Source organism: Eriocheir sinensis, chromosome 30 (assembly GCF_024679095.1).
Source record: "Eriocheir sinensis breed Jianghai 21 chromosome 30, ASM2467909v1, whole genome shotgun sequence".
Lineage (NCBI taxonomy): Eukaryota > Metazoa > Arthropoda > Malacostraca > Decapoda > Varunidae > Eriocheir > Eriocheir sinensis.
Genome location: NC_066538.1, coordinates 17,379,862 through 17,407,361, shown reverse-complemented (window position 1 = coordinate 17,407,361; position 27,500 = coordinate 17,379,862). Strand labels below are relative to the sequence as shown.

Genomic DNA, 27,500 nt, shown 5'->3' with positions numbered 1-27,500 from the left:
CTTATAAACGGAACTTATTTTCATCATCTTTTTTTGTGTATGTTTTTTCGTCTTTTCTCTTTTGTCTTTTTTCTTCTCTTCATTCTCCTTCTTCGTCCTCCTTTTTCTTTCTCTTTTTGTTATTTTTCTTCTTGTTTTTGGTTGGTGTTCTTTTCGTTGTTTTTGATTTCCATTTTTTTTCTTTCTGCACTTGTTCTTCTCACCTTCCTTCTCCTCCTCCTCCTTCTCATCATCATCATCATCATCCCTTTTCTTTCTCTTTTTGTTCTTGTTATTCTTGTTTTAATTGGTGTTCTTTTCGTTGTTTTTGATTTCCATTTTTTTTCTGCACTTGTTCTTCTCACCTTCCTTTCCCTCCTCCTCCTCCTCCTCCTCCTCCTCATCATCATCATCATCCCTGTTCTTTCTCTTTTTGTTCTTGTTATTCTTGTTTTTATTGGTGTTCTTTTTGTTGTTTTTGATTTCCATTTTTTTTCTGCACTTGTTCTTCTCACCTTCCTTTCCCTCCTCCTCCTCCTCCTCCTCCTCATCATCATCATCATCCCTTTTCTTTCTCTTTTTGTTATTCTTGTTTTAATTGGTGTTCTTTTTGTTGTTCTTGATTTTTAGTTTTTTTTTCTGCACTTGTTCTTCTCACCTTCCTTCTCCTCCTCCTCCTCCTCCTCCTCATCATCATCATCATCCCTTTTCTTTCTCTTTTTGTTCTTGTTATTCTTGTTTTTATTGGTGTTCTTTTCGTTGTTCTTGATTTTTAGTTTTTTTTTCTGCACTTCTCACCTTCCTTTCCCTCCCCCTCCTCCTACTCATCATCATCATCATCATCACTTCATCATGGTTCCCAGGTGGGCGGCAAAGACTCCCTCCAAAATGACCTTTACACACTCCCTCCACAAATGTCAAAGTGGATTGATCGTGCCACCTGCTTGACTTATTCACATCCCCCCCCACCCCTGCTCTCTCTCTCTCTCTCAATATCTCAATCTATCTATCTATACATCTCTATTCACGTTTATTTATCTAGTTCCTCCTTCCTCTTCCTGCTCTCCTTCCTCTTCCGTCCCTACCTCCTCCTACTCTTCCCTTCTCTCCTCTTCCTTCCCTTCCTCCCTTTCAACTCCTCCTCCCCTTTTCTTTTCCACTTCTTCAATTTCTTTATCTGTCTATCTGTCTGCCTACATGTCTGTCTGTCTGTCTGTCTGTTTATCTGTCTGTCTGTCTCTGTCATTTTCTCTCAATGACACTGTAAAAAGAACATAAAAATATTATATCTAGGCTCCAAATTTATCTGAGTTTTCCACTATATTCAACTTTTCTCAACGTTTTCTTCGACGTTTTCTGCACTGAGAGAAAACGACCGTTAGGGTACGACTAAATTACTCCTCAGTGATGACCTCAAGATCCTAAACACACTGTACCTACGCTTTGAAGTTTGACATCGCAGGTTTCATATTCAAATTTCTTACAGACAGATAGACAAAAACAAACGGAGAGACAGACAGAGACATCCATGTAGACAAACAGAGCGGCAGGCAGATAGACAGACAGACGGACAGATAGACAGACAGAGTAACATGATGTATAAATAAATATGAAAAAGAAGACAAATAACATCTTGCAATTTCTAAATAATGAAACACCCGAATTTTAGAGTCCATTTTCGAAGAGGAGAAAGAGGAGGAGGACGAGGAGGAGGAGGAGGAATGAGTAGGAAAAGATGAAAAGAAAGCAGGCAAGAGAGAGAGAGAGAGAGAGAGAGAGAGAGAGAGAGAGAGAGAGAGAGAGAGAGAGAGAGAGAGAGAGAGAGAGAGAGAGAGAGAGAGAGAGAGTGAGAGAGAGCATTCACGGTACAGAAGAAGAGTCAAAGTAACAGAGGGGCCATAAACTAGAAGTGCAAAGCCTTGTCAAATGTGTGTTTCTTGTGTGAAGTTTGTGCTATGATTTCTTTTCGTTTGTGAGTTTTTGTGTGTGTTTGTGTGTGATGTTTCTTTGTGTTTGTGATTGCGATGTTCCTTTGTTTGGTATCCTCAGACGCTTCCAACTCTCACATCAACTAATTCAAAGGCCAGAAAGGGGCTCAACCGGGCTTTAATGACTGTTTTTTTCGCATTCACGGTACAGAAGAAGGGTCAAAGTAACAGAGGGGACATAATACTACTCCTGGAAGTGCCCCAAAACTCCTACGAAAGCCTTGTCAAATGTGTGTTCCTGGCGCCGAAGTGTTAAGAAAATGAGCCTTTGTTTCGTGAGGTGCAGAAAAACGGACCATCCTACACCTGGTACCTCTAGATTCCACGTCACCGAAATGTCACATCTCGACCCACCGTGAGGTCACTACCATTTGCGTCACTACTTCTTCTCCTCCTCCTCCTCCTCCTCCTCCTTCTCCTCCTTAAACTTTTCTTCTTCCTCCGCCTACGCCACTCGGCTATTTTTGAGGCAAACCCACGAAATATGTATGTGACGGGACCTATTTAGAGAGAGAGAGAGAGAGAGAGAGAGAGAGAGAGAGAGAGAGAGAGAGAGAGAGAGAGAGAGAGAGAGAGAGAGAGAGAGAGAGAGAGAGAGAGAGAGAGAGAGAGAGAGAGAGAGAGAGAGAGAGAAAATGACCAAATATGAAGGCAAAAATGGTCACTCTTGTCTATAGATCGGAGGGAATCTATATCCTTACTATAACAAGGTCTCTCTCTATCTATCTATATGTCTATCTATCTATCCATCTCTTGTTCTCGCTCTCACTCCCTCTCTATTGTTTATTTATTTATTTATTTGTTTATTTTTAGAGTAGAGGAAACTGTTTAAGGGAAAAAATTCAAGACCCCCCCCAAAAAAAACTTCTCCAATTTCTCTATCTCCACTTACCTCACCAGTGCCAGATATAATTTTAAGGATAACTTCTGCGTCCCTGCTACTAACGCTCCTATTAATCAAACCCAATACTCTTCCCGTGGGTTCTGGCGGCAATAAAGTGATTTCTGGGTCGGGGAATTATAATGTCACACGCACACCCAAATCCCTTTCATGGCTAGAGTGACGTGAAGCTATAATATTCAATGTGTAGTTACGTAAGGAGTTATTTTTCCCACACTTTGATCGTTGAATCTTAGGATGTTGTTCTGTGTCATTTGTTATTAGCCAACACTTTATTTTATTTTGATTTTTTATGTTTTTTTTTTTTTTTTTTTTTTTTTTTACGTGTCAGCCTATTGCGCCGGTAGACTCTCTTGAGGGACCTGGATGGTAGTCGACCCCAGCCCGTCATGGCGCAGGCAGGTGTTTTATAGTGGCGCCATCTTTTCTTGGTTCTTAAACAAAACAAAAAGATAACTAACTAACTAACTAAATAATTAACTTACTAACTATCTAACTAAAACTGTCTCCTTTGTTGTAAAAAAAAAAAAAATCTAACTAATAAAAATGTAAATAAAATAGCTCACTCAGTTCTTCTCCCTCAAAAGAAACTAGAATGGAGAGTCAGTTCGAAAGGAGAGGTGTTTTGATTCTCCCCTCCTGCAGGCGTTCAGGTCATAGGCAGGAAGAAATACAGACTGAAGAAGGCTGTCTAGTTCCCCGTGTAATAGTCTACTTTCACACCCTTGTCTATCCTTACTAGTCTAATAGCCCACTCAGTTCTTCTCCCTCAAAAGACACTAGAATGAGTGGTCAGAAGGGAGGGTCAATTTCGGATCTTGATACTTCCTTTTTGCAAGCGTTCAAGTCGTAGGCAGGAGGAAATACAGACGGAGGAAGGCTGTTTGATTCCCCCTGTAATACTCTACATTCGCATCCTTACTAGTCTAATAGCCCACTCAGTTCTTCTCCCTCAAAAGAAACTAGAATGAGTGGCCAGAAGGGAGGGTCAGTTTCGGATCTTGATGCTTCCCTCCTGCAAGCATTCAAGTCGTAGGCTGGAGGAAATACAGACGGAGGAAGGCTGTTTGGTTCCCCCTGTAATACTCTACATTCGCATCCTTGTCTATCCTTACTAGTCTAATAGCCCACTCAGTTCTTCTCCCTCAAAAGAACCTAGAATGAGTGGCCAGAATGAGGGTCAGTTTCGGATCTTGATGCTTCCCTCTTGCAAGCGTTCAAGTCATAGGCAGGAGGAAATACAGACGGAGGAAGGCTGTCTAGTTCCCTTGTCTATTTTTTTTCTTTTTTACAGCAAAGGAGACAGCACAAGGACACAAAAAAAGAGGAAACAACAATAAAAAAAAAGCCCGCTACTCGCTGCTCCTGTAAAGAATCCGAGGAGGTGGCCGAAACAGCGGTCAATTACTAATCTTCCTGTTGTTGTGTCTTCAGTAACTTGTCGGTGTCACTATTTATACCGCAGCCAAGATCGATGACGTATAGAATTGTGATGCATAGTAATGGACGAAGGGCTGATTCATGTGGACCGTCCCTATGAATATTAGAGCAACGCGAACCCAGACTGAGTTATTCACGTTTAGTTCAAGTCTCTGCGTCCTGTTACTAAGCCACGACTTGGTCCATTTCAGCACTTTGCTCTCTATCCCACAGGCTATTAGTTTGCATAAAATCTTTGTTTTGGTATCTTGTCGAATAGTTTACTAAAGTCTAAAATCTATCTATCTTTCTATCTATTTAATTTTTACTTTATCTCTGTGTACGTATGTATGTATGTATGTATGTATGTATGTATATATGTATGTATCTATTTATATCTATCTATCTATTTATCTATCTATCTATCTATCCACTGCCTATGCATCTTTTTACCTACCTACCTACGTATCTATCTATCTATCTATCTATCTGTCTATCTATCTATATATCTATCAGTATCTAGCTATATCTATATATGATAAATTTCGTTACCATCTATCGCTTTCTACACTTTTAATTGTAAGACGACACAATTAGCAAGACATAATTACCTCTTATCGAACCCTGAGTGGGAGTCATTGATCGGGTTATGTTTACCCTCGAGAGCGATAGATCTAATTTCCTTAACAACAACACGCTGGCACATATCATCAGGGCCCGTCGACTCCCTCTCCTTAAGTTAATCCATATCTTTAACGACATCGCAAAACATCTCCTCCTCCTCCTCCCACCTTCCTTCCTTCCCGTGAATAAGTGATTGGCTCCAGGTAGTGACGATGGGCCCGTATATATGGAGAGAAAAGGGAGTCGTGTAAAGGAAGAGAGCACGAGAGAGAGAGGGGGTACTCATGTAAAGCCGTGTTGCTATAGTGTGCGTGTGCCGGGGTGGGTTGACATCTGCATATTGAAGGAGGAGTTTGATTTTATGATTGGTTTTTATTTTGTGCTGCTGGAAGATAGAAAGAAGGAAAGAAAGAGAGAAAGAAAGAAGGAAGAAATAAGGAAAGAAAAAAGAAGGTAGGAAAGACAAAAAAAAAAGAGAAAAACAGAGAAAGAAAAAAAAAAATTGTTCTCATTCGTCTACCTTTCGCTTTCTATCTCCTCCTCCTCCTCCTCCTCCTGCTACTACTACTACTACTACTACTACTACTACTACTACTACTACTACTACTACTTAATGACCTTGTTTACCACTTCTTAACAAGGGCCAATCATTCTCCCTCACGGTGTTGTTCTTGTTGTTGTTGTCGTTTAAGCTAAGTTGGCGAAATCGATACCTTCTTGAAGTTAAGCAGTTTGTTTCGTGTGTGTGTGTGTGTGTGTGTGTGTGTGTGTGTGTGTGTGTCCGTCCGTCCAGGAGACGTAATGACGCAGTTTGTAGGTGAATAATTAAGCGAAGGAGACGAGGTACCATCCCCTTGTCAATATTCTCTCTCTCTCTCTCTCTCTCTTTCCCATTCTCTTTCTCTTTCTCATTCTCTTTCCCATTCTCTTTCTCTTTCTCATTCTCTTTCTCTTTTTCTTTCTCTTTTTTCTCTCTCTCTCTCTCTCTCTCTCTCTCTCTCTCTCTCTCTCTCTCTCGTATGAAATAAAACTTACAAGAAGTAATGAATGAATTTCTTAAGGTCGGACAGAACATTTGAATTTTCTTGGAACATATTATTATTGTTATTATTATTATTATTATTATTATTATTATTATTATTATTATTATTATTATTATTATTATTATTATTATTATTATTATTATTGCTTGAGGGGCCTGGATGGTAGTCGGCCCCATCCCGTATTGGCGCAGGGAGGTGTTTATAATGGCGCCATCTTCTCTTGGCTCATGCTACCCCCCGGAGCTCGTTCTTGATTCACTTGGACGGTTTCCTCTAGAGTCCGGGTTGATGGCTGGTCGTCAGGACAGCGTGTGGGTAGTTTTAAGCCACTCGGCGGTGACTGATAATTCCGAGGAGTTAGCGGGGGGATTCGAACTCGCGTCGTCCATCACGCAATGAATGTGGGCCCAGCACGCTACCACTCAGCCACCGCCTACCCATATACATACTACTACTACTACTGCTACTACTACTACTACTACTACTACTATTACTTGGACTACTACTACTACTACTATTACTACTACTGCTGCTACTTCTACTGCTACTATTACGGCTCTAACTATCACAAATATTACTACTGCAAAAGGCAATTTTATTAGTACTATTACTACTACAACACCTACTATTACTACTACTACCTCTACCCTTGCTAACACTACTGCTTCTCTGCAAGAAATACAAAATTAATCATATTTACACTCTCTCTCTCTCTCTCTCTCTCTCTCTCTTTTCTTTCTTTTCTTCCTTCGTTTTCTTCTTGTTCATCTTCTCCATGATTTTTATTTACTTACCTCTTGTTTATCTATTTTATCTCTATCTATTTCTATTTACGTATTTTACCTATTTTTACCTATTTTTTAATCTATTTTTACATATTTTTAACCTATTTTTTACCAATATTTTACTATTTTTACCTATTTTTTATCTATTTTTACATATTTTTAACCTATTTTTTTACCAATATTTTACTATTTTTACCTATTTTTTAATCTATTTTTACATATTTTAACCTATTTTTTACCAATATTTTACTATTTTTACCTATTTTTTATCTATTTTTACATATTTTTAACCTATTTTTTACCAATATTTTCCTATTTATACCTATTTTTGATTTATTTTTACATATTTTTAACCTATTTTTTACCTATATTTTCCTATTTTTACATATTTTTGATTTATTTTTACATATTTTAATCTATTTTTTACCTATATTTTCCTATTTTTACATATTTTTGATTTATTTTTACATATTTTTAGCCTATTTTTTACCTATATTTTCCTATTTTTACCTATTTTTTATCTATTTTTACATATTTTAACCTATTTTTTACCTATATTTTCCTATTTTTACATATTTTTATCAAATTTTACATATTTTAACCTATTTTTTACCTATATTTTCCTATTTTTACCTATTTTTTTAATCTATTTTTACATATTTTTAGCCTATTTTTTACCTATATTTTCCTATTTTTACCTATTTTTTAAATCTATTTTACATATTTTTAGCCTATTTTTTACCTATATTTTCCTATTTTTACCTATTTTTGATTTATTTTTACATATTTTAACCTATTTTTTACCTATATTTTCCTATTTTTACCTATTTATCACCTATTTTTACATTTTAACCTATTTTTTTACCTATATTTTCCTATTTTTACCTATTTTTTACTTTTTTCCTATTTTTCCAATTTTTACCCATTTTTTACATTTTACCTATTTTACCTATTTTTACACATTTCTTTCCTATTTTACCCATTTTTACTGATTTTCCCTATTTTTATCTATTTTCACCCATTTTACCTATTTTTTCTATTTTTACCTATTTTTCATGTACATATTTTTACCTATTTTTCATTTTTTTTATTTAACTATTTTAATTTACCTATTTTTATTCACCTACTTCTTGTTTATCCATTTCATCTCTATCTATTTCTCTCCTGCGCATCTGTCCATCTATCATCTTCATTCCCTTATTTTTTCTTCCTTCTCTTCCTCGTTTTCATGTTCTTTTTCATATCGTTTAATTTATTTTTCTCTTATTTTTTTCATTTTTTTCATTTCTCTCGTTTTTTCTTCCTTCTCTTCCTTGTTTTCATCTTTCTCATCTCGTTGATTTTATTTTCTTCTTATTTTTTCATTTTTTTATTGTTCTCTTTTCTTCTTCCTTTTCTTTCTCGTTTTCATCTTTCTCATCTCGTTGATTTTATTTTCTTCTTATCTTTTTCATTTTTTCATTCTTCTTCTTCTTCTTCTTCTTCTTCTTCTTCTTCTTCTTTTTCGTTGAGTCGTCTTCTCCTTCCACACGATCTCACCTCGCACAACATTCTCCTGCCTGTCAGAGTAAGTGGACGGCTTGTTCCCAGCTATAAATATTGTATAGTCCCCCCTTCATTCTCTCTCTCTCTCTCTCTCTCTCTCTCTCTCTCTCTCTTTTTTTTCTGTTTTCCTTTTCTTTCTTTTCCTTCTTTCTTTTTTCGTTTATTCTTTCTCTACTTCCATCTTTTTCCTTTCCATTATCTTCATCAAGTTTTCTACCTCTCGTTTCTCCTTTTCCCTCCCTTCCTTCCCTCCCTCTTCCAGCCTCCCGTTTTCCTTCTCTTATTTTCCCCTTTTATTCATTTATATTCTAACTCTTTCTTAAACCCTTCCTTTGTTTCCCTTCCATCTTCTCTATCATTCTTTACTATTCCTATCTTTCATCATATTCCACCTCCTCCCTCCCTCCCTTCCCATCCTGTCCCTTCTTATCCTTCCCTTCATCTTATCTTCTCTCTACTCTCCCTTTCCTCACTCCTCTTCCTTCCCTCCTTCCTCTTCCTTCTCTCCCTCCACTTCCTTCCTTCTTTCCTCTTCCTTTCCTTCTTCCTCTTCCTTCCCTCCCTCCCTTTGAATTCCTTTTCCCCTTTTCTTTTCCACTTTGTCAACTTAAGTAAACACACACACACACACACACACACACACACACACATACACACATACACACACCTGTTTTATACCTTATCATTAGTCTTCGGTCCGTTTCGATACAACCTATTAGTGTGTGTGTGTGTGTGTGTGTGTGTGTGTGTGTGTGGGGCTGAGTGTATGTATGTATGTATGACAGATGTGTGTGTGTGTGTTCGTTTGTACGTGTGTATGTCTCTCTCATAACCAGTGGAGATCAGCACGGAATCGATCAGCAGTGTACGCGTGTCAGTCAGAGAGGGAGGATGTGTCGCCCGTTCTCCCCGTGGGCATTAGGGGAACAGTTGTGCGAGACCCGACCCTTAGACCCACGAGACCAAGGGCATGGACGCTAAGGGCACCACCAAGGCCTTACTAACTCGCCTTAACACCCCGGATTCATCGCCTTTACTCCACTCATTAAGGGAAAAATTTGTTATATCACGTTGTCAATAAGGAGAAGTCGATTGGGTCCATTTTGTTGATTTTATTTGAGTTTGCGTTGAAAGTTTGGGGTTGTTTTACGTTTTCTTTGATTGTTTTGTTGTTTTTATCGTTTTAGTTTAGTTTTTATTGTTACGCGTGTTTTGTTGTGTTTTAAAAAGTTTGTTGTTCTTGTTTTTGTTTTGTTTTCTGTTTAGTTTTTGTTGATTTGTTTTTGTTTTGTTTGTCGTGAAGAAAAAGTTAAAGAAAGAGGAAGAGGAGGAAGAAGAGGAAGAGGAAGAGAAGAAAGAGTAGAAATAATGAAGAAAAACACGTTCCAACAGGTGAGAGAGAGAGAGAGAGAGAGAGAGAGAGAGAGAGAGAGAGAGAGCAGCTGTGTTTGAAGGGGGGGAAAGGGGTGGTTAACATATGTGTGTGTGTGTGTGTGTGTGTGTGTGTGTTATTGATGGCTCTCTTTCGTGACCCGCCTATAAAATAATGCTAAAATAATGCTAATGTACGTTATATGCATTCAAATTAAACTTCACCTATTGGCAACTACTACTACTACTACTACTACTACTACTACTACTACTACTATTACTAAGTGTCCTTGCTCCCGTGACAACACAAACACAGTCAATATGAGACCAGCAACACTATTATAGCAACTGGAACTTAGAAACAGCACAAACTATTCTTTTAAAAATGTTTCCAGTGACTAAAACAAGAATAGTAGTAGTAGTAGTTGTAGTGGTAGTAGTAGTAGTGGTGGTGGTGGTGGGGAGTAGTAGTAGTAGTAGTAGTAGTAGTAGGAGTAGAAGGAGCAACATTGGTAACACGCGTAAATATTTCACAAGGACATCACCTTATTTTAGTATTCTGCACCACACACACGCACACACACGCACACACACTCAACCGTTCACCCCACACCCACACCTAGACACAGATAGGCAAACAGACAGACACAGAACGTAATAGATTAATAAAAAAGATTAGATTACAAACATCCCTTTTCATCTTTTTAATTACAAACGTCCATATTACAAGCTCTCCCTTCCTCGGCCATTCCCTTCGTCCATATCACAAGCTCTCCCTTCCTCGGCCATTCCCTTCGCCCATATCACAAGCTCTCCCTTCTTCGGCCATTCCCTTCGTCCATATCACAAGCTCTCCCTTCCCCGGCCATTCCTTTCGTCCATATCACAAGCTCTCCCTTCCACGGCCATTCCCTTCGTCCATATCACAAGCTCCCCCTTCCTCGGCCATTCCCTTCGTCCATATCACAAGCTCTCCCTTCCTCGGCCATTCCCTTCGTCCATATCACAAGCTCTCCCTTCCTCGGCCATTCCCTTCGTCCATATCACAAGCTCTCCCTTCCTCGGCCATTCCCGTCGCCCATATCACAAGCTCTCCCTTCCTCGGCCATTCCTTTCACCCATATCACAAGCTCTCCCTTCCTCGCCCATTCCCGTCGCCCATATCACAAGCTCTCCCTTCCTCGGCCATTCCTTTCACCCATATCACAAGCTCTCCCTTCCTCGCCCATTCCCGTCGCCCATATCACAAGCTCTCCCTTCGTCGGCCATTCCTTTCACCCATATCACAAGCTTTCCCTTCCTCGGCCATTCCCTTCGTCCATATCACAAGCTCTCCCTTCCTCGGCCATTCCTTTCACCCATATCACAAGCTTTCAATTCCTCGGCCATTCCTTTCACCCATATCACAAGCTTTCCCTTCCTCGGCCATTCCTTTCACCCATATCACAAGCTCTCCCTTCATCGGCCATTCCCTTCGTCCATATCACAAGCTTTCCCTTCCTCGGCCATTCCCTTCGTCCATATCACAAGCTCTCCCTTCCTCTGCCATTCCCTTCGTCCATATCACAAGCTCTCCCTTCCTCGGCCATTCCCTTCGTCCATATCACAAGCTCTCCCTTCCTCGGCCATTCCCTTCGTCCATATCACAAGCTCTCCCTTCCTCGGCCATTCCTTTCACCCATATCACAAGCTCTCCCTTCCTCGGCCATTCCCTTCGTCCATATCACAAGCTCTCCCTTCCTCGGCCATTCCTTTCACCCATATCACAAGCTCTCCCTTCCTATCCCCATTCCCGTCGCCCATATCACAAGCTCTCCCTTCATCGACCATTCCTTTCACCCATATCACAAGCTCTCCCTTCCTCGCCCATTCCCGTCGCCCATATCACAAGCTCTCCCTTCATCAGCCATTCCTCGTCCTTATCTCAAGCTCTCCCTTCCTCGGCCATTCCCTTCGTCCATATCACAAGCTCTCCCTTCCTCGGCCATTCCCTTCGTCCATATCACAAGCTCTCCCTTCATCGGCCATTCCTTTCACCCATATCACAAGCTCTCCCTTCCTCGGCCATTCCCTTCGTCCATATCACAAGCTCTCCCTTCCTCGGCCATTCCCTTCGTCCATATCACAAGCTCTCCCTTCCTCGGCCATTCCCTTCGTCCATATCACAAGCTCTCCCTTCATCGACCATTCCTTTCACCCATATCACAAGCTCTCCCTTCCTCGCCCATTCCCGTCGCCCATATCACAAGCTCTCCCTTCATCGGCCATTCCTTTCACCCATATCACAAGCTCTCCCTTCATCGGCCATTCCTTTCATCCATATCACAAGCTCTCCCTTCCTCGGCCATTCCCTTCGTCCATATCACAAGCTCTCCCTTCTTCGGCCATTCCCTTCGTCCATATCACAAGCTCTCCCTTCCTCGGCCATTCCCTTCGTCCATATTACATACTCTCCCTTCCTCGGCCATTCCCTCACGTCCGTATCACAAGCTCCCTTCCTCGGCCATTCCCCTAAGATCAGTTCCAAGATATCAGTATACGCTTTCTTAACAGCACGCAAGTATGTTTTTTTTCTGTGGCGTCATGGAAGAAAATATGGAACTTATTTTAGTAATTTCCGTTTTTACAATGTTCGTTTTCTGTGCTAGCTGGAGATGGGAATATTCAAAGGGGCAGTCAGGTCAGAGGGTCCGAGGGGCATCAGAAGGGTGGATGGGTAGTGGATATCATGACCAAGGACACGAAAGCTTTTTCTCTCTCTCTCTCTCTCTCTCTCTCTCGCAACATGACGTAATGACAATATACCACACACTCTGATATGCCTAAATGGAATACGGTAGTCTCCTTGAGTTGCTTTAAGGCATTAAGTACACATATGTCTTCACAGCGCCGTCTTGGATTGGTAGTCGATGCTTTGAATTTTGCAATGGCCGTGTTACTAAGAAGCGTGTGTGTGCGTGTGTGCGTGTGTGGCCGGTGACAAGGGTGTGGCCTGAGAAACAGTAAGGCGGAGGAAGCAGCGTAGCACAAAAAAAAAAAAAAAAACAAAAGTCCGCTTACCTTCTGTTCCCCCCAAAACGAAAATTGGTAGAGAATAATGATCGATTGTTAAAATACGGTAATTCATTAGTTAGAGAAAATATAATACTAGGGTTATGAGAGTGTGAAAATATATAATAAACTTAGATTCCTAGCGTGATGTTTTGAATAACTTGCTCTATTTTTTTTATTTAATGGAGAAGAAAGAAGATGAACCGCTCTGAATTATTAGGTTTCGTTTTGAATGAGGAAGAAAACCACTTACATAGGAAAAGAATAAAAAGAATAAAAAGCAATTAGATAGAAAACGGAAAGAAAAGAAAGAAAGGGGACGGAAAGAGATAGATAAATAGATAGAAGTAAAAAGATAGATAGATAGACAGATAGATAGATAGAGTTTGGAGAAGAAAATAAGTAAACTTTGCCAGTCAGAGAGAAAAATAGGCAAAAAAGAAAGTAAGAAAGAAAAGAAGGAAAAAAAGAGGAAACGAAAGAAATATCAGTAAAAACGACAAGAGAGAGAGAGAGAGAGAGAGAGAGAGAGAGAGAGAGAGAGAGAGAGAGAGAGAACGAGGTGCCCTGAACACCTTACGTGATATTGATGCGACAAAGAAAAAAAATGGGTGGAAGAAAACGTGACACAGACTGACAAAGAAAATAAAGGGAAACTAAAACAAAATTGACGTAGATAGATAGATAGACAGACAGATAGATAGATAGATAGATAGATAGATAGTTTGGTAGACAGATAGATAGAAGAATAAAAAGGAAACGATTAGTCTTATAGAATCATAAAAAAATACCAGAACAATTTTACGACAGACCGACTGAGAACTGAACCACGATAAAGAAAATAACAATGACAGCCGTAATCGTTAACCCTTCTAATATCACTGAACAATTTATCAAGGGGAGGGTATCAGGACACCTCTCCGCCCGAAACTGACCTATCTTTCGGCCACTCCTCTTAACTCTTTTGTAGGAGCAGTGAGTAGCGGGCTTTTTGTTTTCATTATCGTTTCCTTTTTTTTTTTTTCCCTTGAGTTGTTTCCTCTGCTGTAAAAAAAAAAAATCAACAACAAAAAAACAATAAAACTAAACATTATCCAACAAAAACAAGCAAACAAACAAAAGACAGTATATGAAATTACTCAATTGACATAAGTAGAGCAGGGAAGGGAAGGGTAAGGAAGGGAAGGGTAGGGAAGGGAAGAGAAGGGAAGGGAAGGGAAGGGAAGGGAAGGGAAGGGAAGGGAAGAAAAGGGAAGGGAAGAGAGGGGCAGGGAAGGGAAGGGAAGGGAAGGGAAGGGTAGGGAAGGGAAGGGAAGAGAAGGGAAGGGAAGGGGAGGGAAGGAAAGGAAAGGAAAGGAAAGGAAAGGAAAGGAAAGGGTAGCGAAGGGAAGGGAAGGGAAGCTAACTGAATGGAGAGAAGAGATGAGAAGAGAGGGGACGAGAAGAGAAGGGAAGGGAAGAGAGGAGAAGAGAAAGGAAAAAAAAGAATAGAGAAGAGAAGAGAAAAGGAGAGAAAAGAATAGATTAAAATAGAACAGAAGAGAAGAGAAAAGAGGGGAATGGAGTAGCAGGGAAGGGAAGGATTGGGAAGGGTCGCGAGTGTCCTATATTACGTGTGTGTCCTTGAGCGGAGGAGAGGAGCGGGGGAGGGTGGTGGGTGCGTGTGTGCGTATGTGGGTGAGCAGGTTAAGGAGGTTAATGCCAGGGTAACAGGTGATGGGGGGGGGAGGGCAGGGAGGAGGGTGCGGGTACTAAAGAAATCTATGCTGTCAGTCTGTTTTCATTTTGTACTTAGAAAAAAAACAGACTATGAAAAAAATCTGTCCGCAATCCGTTTTTTTTTTTATCTTTCTGTATTTTTACTGATTTTTCTTTCGTTTCCTCTTTTTTTCCTTCTTTTCTTTCTTACCTTCTTTTTTATAGCCTATTTTTCTCTTTGATTTGCTTTGTTTACGTATTTTCTTCTCCAAACTCTATTTATCTATCTGTCTATCTATCTCTTTATATCTATCTATTTATCTATTTCTTTCCGTCCCCTTTCTGTTTCTATCTTATTCTTTTTATTCCTTTTCACTTTTCTTACTCGAGTGTTTTTCTTTATTCTTCAAAACGAAATCTAATTATTCAGAACGGATCATTTTCTTTCTTCTCCGTAAAGTCCAGCACACACTTGCAACGACACGCTTACAATGGGTCTGTCTGCTGTTTCCGTGTGGGTCGAGTTGTCACATGGTCATACATTCTCAATCTTCGTGACTCTTGGAAACATGGGAATACAGGCAACAGGGGGTCTACTGGTTCATTACGAGGTTGGTTACTCTGGTGATTTAATCTGCTGGACAGTCACTTAATTTAGGGCAGTATTACCAAACATTTCGTCGCCCAAGTTCACATATTTGACAAGGCTTTCGTAGGAGTTTTGAGCATTTTCAAGATTAGCTTTATGACCCTGGTGGTAGTCTGACCATTCTCCTGTGCCGTGAACCTAAAGAAACGCTCATTAGAACCCGACTGACACCTTTTTTGACCTTTAGAAATAGCTGATGTGAGAACCGAAAGTGTGTTATTATACCGACCTTAATTTCTGCAGAGGATATGAAAGCACCTTGGTCACCGTTGCCAGATTGTCGTACTCCAAGCATAGTATTCACCTGTTTCTGACGCCTAACTATTGCCAAGAAACATCAGAATCTAACTCTTTTAACGATAACTATAAATGAGTTTCGTTATTGGAGCCCAGAAGACAGTTTGGGGGTAGGAAGTCGGGATATATAATCGCCTGAGTACGACAATCTGGCAACGTTGACCTCGATATTCAGTTTACTCCTGACCCAACGAAATAACGGGTAACAAATTTAACTGTATAGTATTTGTACTCTTCCGACCCTACCTGTTGTACCGTGCTTGATACTAATGATAATGATAATAATAATAATAATAATAATAATAATAATAATAATAATAATAATAATAATAATAATAATAATAATAATGATAATGATAATGATAGTGAGCCATACCTAGACAAGTTCAGTTAACCCAGCCAGTTCGAACCGTTGCTACTTCGCCTATGCAGAGGTCATCATAGGCCAGGAAGGTGCATAAATAGGCTTTGTGGGCGAGGTGGGAGCGGAAGCAAGCGGAAGCGGGTCGAATACTCTCTGCTTAGTTCTATAATAATAATGGTAATAATATTAGTAATAACAATATTTTCCTTTTTATCGTGAATTGTACGAAATAAATAATAAATACCATGAACTACACGGACAGCTAAATCCTCCATCTTCATTATGTTATAGGCGTTTAGTGTAAGGAGTAGGAAGGGAGTGACTGTAAAGAGATACGCTAAAATTGCCCTTCGTCACGGACCCTGTACTATTGACAAACACACACACACACACACACACACACTCACACACTCTACCTTCCTTCCCCCGTATAACCTTCTCCACATATTATCTCCCCTCTCCACACACTATTCCTCCACCTCCCACACACACTACCCTCCCCTACACAAACACACTGAAGTCTCCCTCTACTTCCCCCGACACCCCACACACTACCCCTACACCGCACACTACCCCCACCCCACACACTACCTCCCACATCACCCCTTCCACATACACACACTACCTTCCACATCACCCACTCCACATACATACACTATCCCCTCACACACACTTCCCCCCCACTAAACCTCACTCCCTCCTCCCTATCCCCCTCTCTCTCTCTCTCTCACACACACACACACACACACACACACACACGCACACGAAAGCGACCACAATACCCACAATTACCAGGAAACATGTAATATAGATAAGCCGTTCAGAATTCCACCCGTCGATTATTTATTTATTTATTTCTCTCTCCATTGGCCACGGGAAGGAAGGAAGGGAGGGAGGGAGGGGGGAAGCGGGAGAGAGGGAGTGAAATAGTATACCCTTGATCATGTAATGGGGAGGAGAGGGGGAGAGAGGGGGGGGGGGAGAGAGAGAGAGAGAGAGAGAGAGAGAGAGAGAGAGAGAGAGAGAGAGAGAGAGAGAGAGAGAGAGAGAGAGAGAGAATATGGGAAAGTTTGTGTGAAAGAAAATATAGCCTGGAAAAATATTGAACAAGTGTTAATAATAGCACAAAAAACTATGCTAGATGATCGGCGTCGCATGACCCTCCAACACCCCCCCAACAATTTATAATATGCAACTACGGGTCTAAAATGGAAAATGCTGAAAAGTAAAGATGGCGCCACTATAAACACTTGCCTGCGCCACTATTAACGGACTTGGAGCCGACTATCAGGCCCTACTATGAAGGCCTACCGGCGCCACAGGCCAAGACGTAAAAAACAAAAAAAAAACACACCTATGTATAATGCCATGTAGGGTTCATCAGGGCTAACAAATGTTATTATACAATGTCATGTCTACAATGCTTGGGTAAGCCAGGAAAACAACTTGAAGAGAACAACAAGATAGACAATCTAACGTGAAATCTTTATGTGGAATGTTAACTTGCTTAGTATTGGTATAACATTGGTAGGCTTTCATAATGGCGCCTGGTGGTTGGTCCCAGTCCGTTAGTGTCACAGGCAAGTGTTTTATAGTGGCGCCAATCTTGCTTGGCTTACGCTGCCCCCCAGAGCTCCACTTGATCCATTTTAGAGTTTCGCTGAGTCTGGGTTGATGGGCGGTCACCAGGGCAGCATGTGGGTAGTCTTGGGCCACTCGGCGGAATGTGAATGTGAAAATGCTAGATCGAAATGTCAGATCGTATCATCCGTCATTTTATCGTTCCATTTTTCACCGTCGGAAGACTAATGTGTTGCCTTTCACGTTCCTGCTCCTTCCCGCCGCCCTTCACGTTCCGATAGCTCTGAGGGAACGGCTTGTGTCGAGAACGTAATGGTCAGCTCCCGGCGGTGTGACAGATCGATGGCGGGGTCGCTGGCTAACTCTTCTTGTCCCCTTTATTGTGTTGGTGGAGCTGGTTGAGAAAGTGGTTGTTTTTTTCCTTCGTGTGTTAGTCGTATATCGTTTTGTTTTGGGTAAGAACTAATTTTGGTGCTGGCTAACTCTTCTTTTCCTCTTTACTGGTTGAGCAGGTTGATGAGGTGGTTGATAATTTCCTTAACTTTTTAGTGTGGTTATATTTATTTTAGGCGATAAGTAGGTTTGGTGCAGGTTAACTTTTCCTCTTTTTTGGTTGAGCAGGTTGAGGAGGTGGTTGATTTTTACCTTAACCTTTTAGTCGGGTTATGTTTATTTTAGGGGAGAAGTAGTTTTGGTGCTGGTTAACTCTTCCTCTTCTTTGGTTGAGCAGGTTGAGGAGGTGGGTGAGAACTAATTTTGGTGCTGGGTAACTCCTTTTTTTCCTTTTTACTGGTTGAGCAGGTTGACGAAATGGTTGATTTTTTCCTTAACCTTTTAGTCGGGTGATGTTTATTTTAGGCAGGAAGTAGTTTTGGTGCTGGTTAACTCTTCCTCTTCTTTGGTTGAGCAGGCTGAGGAGGTGGTTGATTTTTTCCTTAACCTTTTAGTCGGGTGATGTTTATTTTAGGCAGGAAGTAGTTTTGGTGCTGGTTAACTCTTCCTCTTCTTTGGTTGAGCAGGTTGAGGAGGTGGGTGAGAACTAATTTTGGTGCTGGCTAACTCCTTTTTTCCTTTTTACTGGTTGAACCGGTTGAGGAGGTGGTTGACTTTTTCCTTAACCTTTTAGTCGGGTTATGTTTATTTTAGGCAAGGAGTAGTTTTGGTGCTGGTTAACTCTTCCTCTTTATTGGTTGAGCAGGTTGAGGAGGTGGTTGCGTTTTTCCTCTATTATCAAGTGTATGTTTTTTATTTATAGTAAGAAGAGGAAAGACGGCTTGGTGTTGCGAGCTTTTCCTCTCCTCCTTTCTTTTCTTCGTATTTCTGTTTCTTCTTTTCTTCCCTGCATTTCTTTCTTCTCTTGTTTCTTGTATTTGTTTGCGATAGAAGGAGGCGGTCGTGGTGTTGGTGTCTTTTCCTGTCTTATTTTCTTCTTCAGACCCTTGTAATTCTTTCTTTTTTTCTATTTCTCTGCCTCGTATGTCCTTTGGGTAGGGGAAGGTGTTTTCTGTGTTGGTATATTTTCCTGTCATCTTCTCTTCTTTCCCTTTTAATCGTAGGCAGCTTGTTCACTAGAGAGACTGTTTCCACTTCCTTCAAGGCCATCCCAGTAACAATGTATGATCTCTTGAATATGAAGTTAAAGAGAAAATGATGCTGTATAGATTAGTAACCCATGTCAGTGAAATTAGACAAAACAATGATAGGCCTATAACATTTTTGGGGTAAGAAGTAATTTTGGTGTTGGTAACTCTTCCTGTCCTTTTCTTGTTAGTTCTTGTAAGTAAAGTAAGAGAATGAGGTTTTTAAGAATATAAGAACATAAGAATATAAGGATCTGAACGAGGCCGGTGGGCTTATACAAGGCAGCTCCTGTGAACATAAAGCCATTGCTGCGTGTTCTTCCCGGCTGTCTTGCCCCCAGAACCTTAACATTTTCCTTATTAAAGCCTTTCATCCTTTTATAAACTTAAGCCCATTGTCTCCACTACTCCAGGCGCGGACATCTCAACTACTCGCACGGAGTAGTGGAGATAGCGTCGAGTCTGGAGGTGGCGGGCGCCGGGCGATGCGGGAGTCTGGAGTTGGCGGGCGTGCCCCCAGGGGGTGCCCCTAACACCCCTCATTCTCTCGCTGACATGGGTACAGGCAACACCGTCTCGCTCACCGTGCGCGTCCGCGTGCACGTCCCCGGGCGATGCAAGCGTCCAGATCGCGTCCGAGTCATCGTGAATGAGCGCGGCGCGCTCTTCTTCGCCTACAAGCGCAAGCTGATGTCCATCCCCCTGGAGGAGGGCGGCTGGAGGCTGAGGGAGGAGGAGGAGGGGGAGGAGGTGTGGTACAACGAGGCGGCCGCGGCCGCGCCCCTCAAGCTGGGGAAGTTGATGCAGAAGGCCGAGGACCAGCGGCTCGCCCTGCAGCTGTACTGCCTGCGCGGCCGCGCCGTGCAGCACAAGGCGCTGGGCGGCCTGGCGCGGCTCATGCGGCAGGCGCGTGACAACGAGCTGCTCCTCGCCCTGCACTACCCCGGCTGTGCCCGCCGCGAGCACCCGTTGTTCCCGGCGGGGCCCGGGGGAAGCCTGGCGCGGCCAGCGGCGGAACAAGGGGCCGGCGTGGCCAGCCTGCCTGCAGAGCCTGGCCCGCTGCTGCTGCCCGCCGCCGCCGCCGCCGTCCAGGAGGGGGTGCAGGCCAGCCCTGTGAGTGTTGCGCCCCGTGCCAGGGAGCCGCCGCCGCCCCGCCCCGTCCGCTTCCCCGACTCTGGGTCCGTCTTCGCCGAGCTGCTGCGGGAACATGACCTCCGGGAGGAGGCTGCGGCCAAGAGGGCGGCAGAGGAGAGGGAGGCGACGCGGGCGCCGGCCGGCAGCTGTTCGGCGGACTCACCGCGGCCGACGACAAGGAAAGGAAAGGAAAAGACCAGGAAAAGTAGCCACGCTGGGGAAAGCAAAGCCGGAAAAACAAGAACAGTAAGGAAAGAAAGAGAACAACACGAACAGGACAGGAAAGACCGGCGCCTGGAGCGGCTCCTGCAGCTGGCGCACGCCGAGGAGCGGGACAACACCGTCCACCGCCCCGGCTGTCCCCACCGAGTGGCCCCGCCCCGTCCCGTCCGCTTCCCCGACTCGGGCTCCGTCTTTGCCGAGCTGCTGCAAGATTTTGAGCTCCGGGCCGCCCAGGAGGAGGCGGCGGCCAGGAGGGCGGCAGAGGAGAGGGAGGCGGCCAGGAGGGCAGCAGAGGAGCGGGCGGCGGACACGTCTGCTCTCAGGCGGGGGCTGCAGCACGTGCCGACGGCGGCAGCAGCCCTGCTGTGGGTCGTCGCGGTGACTGTCGTGCGGGCGTTGCTGCCCACGCCGGCGGCGGTGCTCCTGGTGGGGTTCTGCGTCTGGCTGGCCATGGGGATGCCTGCCCTTTGGCCCGACGGCCCCTGGGGCCCTGAGCTGGCGGCCCCGGACCCGCGACGCTTCATCCCGCTGCCGCCCGGCCCGCCGCCTCACGCCCCGAGGCCGACGGCGAGGAGAAGAAGGAAAAACACCCGGGGAGCTAGATACGCCTGCGGCAGCAAGGCCCGAAGAATGAGAACAAGAAGGAAGACAACTGGAAAACACGCACGGAACAGGAAAGGCCGGGAAAGTAACGCCAGAGAGAGGAACAAGGGAGGAAAAACACGGAACAAAGCTGAGGAAGGCAAGTTCGGCTGAACAGTAAAGCGAGACAAAGGTTGAAACAGGTCACCGTGAGGCGCGGCTCAGGCCGGGGCCGCGCGGGGACTCCCCTGGCTGACATGTGCGCCGCCCGCCTCGGGGCCCGGGTTCGAATCCCGGGCGGAGTGTTCGGAAGAACAGATTATTTTTGTTGTTCTTCGAGAAGTGGACTCCCCCCCCCCCCCCCCAGCTCCCGACGACAGGAGGAAGGACAGAAAAGACGCGCGAAACAACAAAATCAAGAACTAAAGCAAGGAAAAAGTCAAACACAAAGAAAAAAAGGAAAACACAAGGAAAAAAAGTCAAACACGAGGAAAAAAGGAAAACACAAGGAAAAAAAGGAAAACAACCCAACACGAAGAAGATGCGACGACAAGGAAGAAAAGAAGAAGACGGCCAAGAAGCCGCACGAGGAACAGTGTCGCGGAGAGTGTGAGGACCAGCGTGTGGAAGTTACCAGCCGGGCAGGACACGCTGCAGTGTTTGTGTTTATAGAAGGGTGAAGGGCTTTAATAAGGGTGTGTTAGCAGTGTTGAGAGAGCCGGGCAGGACACGCTGCAGTGTTTGTGTTTATAGAAGGATGAAGGGCTATATTATGGATGATGTTTAATAAGGTTTTGGTGGCAAGAGAACTGGTAGGACACGTCGCAATGGGTTTATGTTCATAAAAGGATGAAGGGTTTTAATAAGAGGAATGCTAATAAGTTCTTGGTGGTAAGAGAGCCAGGTGGGTCACACAGGAATGGGCTTAAGTTTATGAACGGATGAAAGGGTTTTATAAGGATGATGTTAATAATGTTCTGGGGGCAAGAGAGCCGGGCAGGACACGTAGCAATGGGATTAAATTTGTCAGTGGATGAAGGGCTTTAATAAGGGTGATGCTGATAAGGTTCTGGTTTAAAGGACACGCAGCAATGGTTTTAAGTTGGATGAGTGGGACAGGCCTGGCAGGCGTGTTGTGAGCGCCTATACGGTGGATACATTCAAGAGGAGGTTAAGTAAGTTCATGGACAGTGAGGTTAGGTTCACAGGAGCTTCCTTGTATAGACCTGCCGGGCTCCTGCAGACTCCCTATGTTCTTTTGTTCTTCTTATATCCTTAAAACTACATCCTATTACTGTACTCTCTCTCTCTCTCTCTCTCTCTCATTATGGCAAAAACAACTACAAATTATTGAAGGGGAACCACAAGAATGATATTATATGCTCCTGGAAAGTGTGCGTTGAATCCGATCCACTTTTTAAGCTATTGGAATACGTGTTTATGCGACTGAAGAAAACCAGTTATTTAAGGGGTAGCTGAGGCATTATCTTAAGAGGGGACGGGAGTGAGGGAGGGAGGGACTGTACCGCAAGAAGGAGGGAAGAAAGATAAGGGAAGAGAAGAGAGAGGGAGGAAGGAGGGAAAAATTAGGGTTGGTTAGGGAGGAGGGGAGGGGGGGGGGAAGGGAACATGAAGGAGGGGAGGGAACATTGAGGGCGGTGTGTGTGTGTGTGTGTGTGTGTGTGTGTGTGTGTGTGTGACAACAGTGATGGTTACCTTGGTGATGTGACACGTCTCTCTACTAATATACTTCCTCTCCCTCTCCCTCCTCCCCCCTTCCCTTCCCTTCCCTTCCCCTCCCTCCCTTTCCCTCCCTTCCCCTCCCTTCCTCCCTCCCTTTCCATCCCTTCCACTCCCCTCTTTCCCTTCACCTCTCCCCTCTCAGCCCCTTCATCTGTCCTCTCCATCCCCCCTCTCACCTTCCCTTCTCCTCCTCCTCCTCCTCCTCTCCCCCCTCTCCCTTCCCCTCCCCTCATATCCTTCACTTCTCCCCTCTCCTCCTCCCCTTCATCTGTCCCCTCCATCCCCCCTCTCACCTTCCCTTCACCTCCTCCTCCTCTTCTTCTTCCTCCTCCTCCTCCTCCTCTTCCTCCTCCTCCTCCTCCGATACCTGTCATTATAAGCCCTTCACACACACCTGTTATCTCCTCTTCCCATCAGCTGTGTTTGTTTGTTTGTTTGTTTGTATTTTTTTTGTTTTATCTTTTTCGCTTTTTTTCTAAACGTTTTCATTTTTACATTATCGTTATTTTCTTTAATATTTTTTGTTTGTCTTTCTAGTTTGTTATTTTTTATTTTTTATTTTAGTTTCACCTTTTTATCGCTTTTCCTGGTCGATTTTTTCTTTACCCCTGTCGTCGTTTTTTTCTTTATTATATTATTTTCTTTTCTGTTCCTCTAATTCTTTCTACTTGTCGCTTTCTTCCATTTCCCGTTTTCTTCTCCACTCTTGTTGTCATTTTCTTCTTTATTATTGTTTTCTTTTCTGTTCTTCTGTAATTCTTTCTGCTTGTCACTTTCTTCCATTTCCCGTTTTCTTCTCCACCCTTGCCGTCATTTTTTTTTATTACATTATTTTAATTTCTGTTCCTCTAATTCTTTCTATGTGGCGCTTTCTTCCATTTCCCGTTTTCTTCTCCACTCTTGTCGTCATTTTCTTTGTTATTACATTATTTTATTTTCTGTTCCTCTAATTCTTTCTATGTGGCGCTTTCTTCCATTTCCCGTTTTCTTCTACACTCTTGTCGTCATTTTCTTCTTTATTACATTATTTTATTTTCTGTTCCTCTAATTCTTTCTGTGTGGCGCTTTCTTCCATATCCCGTTTTCTTCTCCACTCTTGTCGTCATTTTCTTCTTTATTATAGTTTTCTTTTATGTTCCTCTGTAATTTCTTTCTTCTTGTCGCTTTCTTCCATTTCCTGTTTTCTTCTTTTTTTATCGTTTTCTTCCATTTATAATTATCTTTCATTTATCTTTTTTTTCTTAGCTTCATTTCCTTCGCTGTTCACTCATTATTATTTTTCGACACAGAATTTCGAGAGATTATCCAGAAACGTTTGGAGAGGTGTCGTGTGTGTGTGTGTGTGTGTGTGTGTGTGTGTGTGTGTGTGTGTAGTAAGATAATTTGTCCTCAGAAAACATCCTTGACTTTATACTATCATAAAACCAACAAACAACAACAACAACAACAACAACAACAACAACAACAACAACAACAACAACAACGACAACAACAGCAACAACAACATCAACAACAACAACATCAACAACAACATCAACAACAACATCAACATCAACATCAACATCAACAACAACTACGACAACAACAACAACAACAATAACAACAACAACAACAACAACAACAACAACAACAACAACAACATCAACAACAACAACAACAACAACAACAACAACAACAACAACCAGACAAAGCCTTTTAAGAGCCAACTAACACCTATTTTTATTTTTCAGGAAATCGTGTGGTGAGACTAACGGAGGAGGACGGGGAGGAGGGAGGAGGAGGAAGCGGAGGAGAAGGAGGAGTAAGGGAGAGGGACGCGGAAGGTGGAGAAGGAGGGGCGCTACCTGGGTCTCCTCACCCCCACCACCACCACCACCACCACCACCTGTTGCCGGACCCCACCACCAGCTGGAGAGGGAGTGACAGCCAGGTGAGTAAATAATAATAATGATAATAATAATAATAATAATAATAATAATAATAATAATAATAATAATAATAATAATAATAATAATAATAATAATAATGTAAATAACAACAATAATAATAACAATGTAAAAATAAGCGGCCTCTTCAGTATTTCCGGTCTATGGTCTGAAAAATGTACAAGAGCAATGAATTTTTTTAGATCATTTACATTAAAAAAAATTATCATGTGCAAAAAGAAGGTGAGTTGGGGGAGTTGTGTGTTGGGGCTAAGATGTCTGTTTTATCTTCCCATCAGCGGTTAGGGCAGTTTAATGGTTAGCTGGATTACTACTTTTAATTTTCAGTTTTTTGTTTGTTTATTTAGTTTTCAAGTTTCATTTAGCACCCAGAAACATGCACACCATTCATTCAATCCTATATACATACACACAATGCACGCAGCGTTAGTACGGGGGCAAAACACTGATTTTTCCAGCCATCGCCGAGTGTCATAAGGTTACCCACATGGTGCCCAGTTCTTCAATCAACCCTAACTTCAGCGGCTTCGATCACGTGGAGCACCGGGAGGCAGCATGGGCTAGGCAAGCGTCATGTACCACGGCAGCCACTATAAATAAAATTCGTCTGCGCCACAAAAGGGCTGGGGCCGTCCACGAGGCCCCTCAAGACAGCCTACCGGAGCTATAGGCAGCACTTAAAACATGTATCGTTCTTTATCAATAATCAATATTTTTCCTTCTTTTATTTTGTACAATCAATCCTCTCCAATATTTACAACGCACATTTTTCTTCCCGTCCACAGAACTGGTCCACAAAACAATCCACCTGGGACCATTACTTGCGGGAGTCAGGGACGGAGGCGGGGGAAGAGGAGGAGGAGGAATCGAGGAGGGACACAGACGGAGGAGGAGGAGGAGGAAGAAGAACAGGAAGTGGACTTGGAAGTCAAGGAGGAGGGGCAGGAGGAGGAGGAGGAGGGAGGTCACCGGTGTCCCATCTAGCATCACCGTCCGGGTCATGTCGCGGCGCCCCTGAGATCTTGTTTTTCCAGGAGGGGTCCGTCACGCCCCCCGCCTCGGCTGGCATGAGAAACTCACCCTCCAGCCACCCCGCGGCCCCGCGCAGGATGGCCCAGGTAGGCTAAAGTTCATGAAGGTATCAGGCAGGCTACAAGTTTTAAGGCCTTAGAAATAGTTAATGTGAGAGATGAAAGGGTTTGAGAATGATGAGCCTGTGGCCTATCACCTGCATTTCACTGGGTTATTTATGTCTCTCTGATGATGTTGGTGTTAGGTTCGTAGTGGCTGTTCTGTAGCGTACGCCTGGTCTCTTGTAGACACCTTGGGCCGGTATTATAATACACTTTGGCGTCTCACAACAGCTATATCTAAAGGTCAAAGAGGCGGTCAGTCGGGCTCTAATGAGTGTTTCTTCAGGTTCAGGGTACAGAGGAAGGGTCAAACTACCACCAGGGTCATAAAAGTACTCATGGAAATGCCCACAACTCCTACGAAAGCCTCGGCAATTATGCGTTCTTTGTAGGCCGAAATGTCTTATAATACGACCCCTTGTGTTCTTATGTTATCCTTCCCTCCTTGGTATCCTTCAGGACGTGGGCAGTTACACCTCCTACGAGAGCGTGCAGCTGCCTGGGAGCATCATGGACGACACGCGGCCCCTGGCACACAGTGACGCCTTGCAGGCCAAGTACGACAAGCTCAACAACAGCTTCAAGCCGCAGAAGGCCTCCGACGACTCTAAGGTAAGACGCAGACCGGTCGGTGACTGTATGATAAGAGTAAGACTGGTCGGCGACTCTTGGGTGTAATGTGACGGAAGGGGGACGGAAGGGTGATGGGAGGGTGTTGAGTGATGGAAGAGTGCTGTGTTTGGTGTAAGATAAGACGCAGACGCTCATCGGCGACTCTAAGATAAGACGCAGACTGGTCGGCGACTCTTGGGTGCAAGGTGACGAAAGGGGGATGCAAGGGTAATAGGAGGGTGTTGGGTGATGGAAGAGTGCTGTGTTTGGTGTAAGATAAGGCTTAGACACTCTTCGGCGACTCTAAGATAAGACGCAGACTGATCGGCGACTGTTGGGTGTAAGGTGACGAAGGGAGATGCAAGGGTGATAGGAAGGTGTTGGGTGATGGAAAAGTGTTGTGTATGATGTAAGACAAGACGCAGACACTGTTCGACGACTCTAAGATAAGACGCAGACTGATCGGCGACTCTAAGATTAAACGCAGACTGGTCGGCGACTCTTGTGTGTAAGGTGACGGAAGGGAGATGGGAGGGTAATATGAGAGTGTTGTGTGATGGAAAAATGTTGTGTATGATGTAAGATAAGACGCAGACACTGTTCGACGACTCCAAGATTAAACGCAGACACCTTCCTCGACGACTCTACGATAAGACGCAGAGACTGTTCGGCGATTCTCATATAAGACGCAGACTGATCGGTGACTTTTGGGAGGACAGTTTTTTCTTATCATTTGTTATAGATATTCGTATTTTATTGTCTGTTTCAACGATGCTTAAGATTAGGTGTCCCACAAAGCTATATAGTAAGACGTCTGGGGGTTAGATTCTTATCCAACTTTAAGTATTAACAAAAACGACCAGAGTTCAATACAAACAAACCCTAATAATGGGCGAAAGGGAGTGGATGGGTGTGGCAGTGGTGGTGATGGTGGTGACGGTGGTGGTGGCGGTGATGGTTGTGGTAGCGGTGATGCAAAAATGTCAGCTTCACATTCATATTTAATCTGAGTTGAACTTTTGGCCTTCCTTTGTGTTTGTGTTAGCGTGGGTGGTGCCTGGATGCCTGCGTGTGTGTGTGTGTGTGTGTGTGTGTGTGTGTGTGTGTGTCAATAATCCCAAACGGTCTGGTTACGTGCAAGACTCGTGACCGCCAGCCAGCACCCTCCCAGAAAGAGCTCAGAACTCATATGACGAATCTTTGGGTGTTACCGGGACCTCACATTGCAACCCGCCGCACATTGTCCTGTACGC

The 27,500-nt window shown here is 43.5% G+C and overlaps 1 protein-coding gene across 1 annotated transcript in view; it reads left to right on the top strand.

The window, feature by feature from the left end:
• The window catches only part of LOC127005343 (uncharacterized), a 135,976-nt gene that overhangs the window by 18,854 nt on the left and 89,622 nt on the right, over positions 1-27,500 (top strand). Inside the window, exons 2-4 of the mRNA XM_050874110.1 lie at positions 24,287-24,486; positions 25,288-25,620; positions 26,095-26,247. Coding sequence (XP_050730067.1) covers positions 24,287-24,486; positions 25,288-25,620; positions 26,095-26,247 — 686 coding nt within the window. The remainder of the gene's footprint in view (positions 1-24,286; positions 24,487-25,287; positions 25,621-26,094; positions 26,248-27,500) is intronic.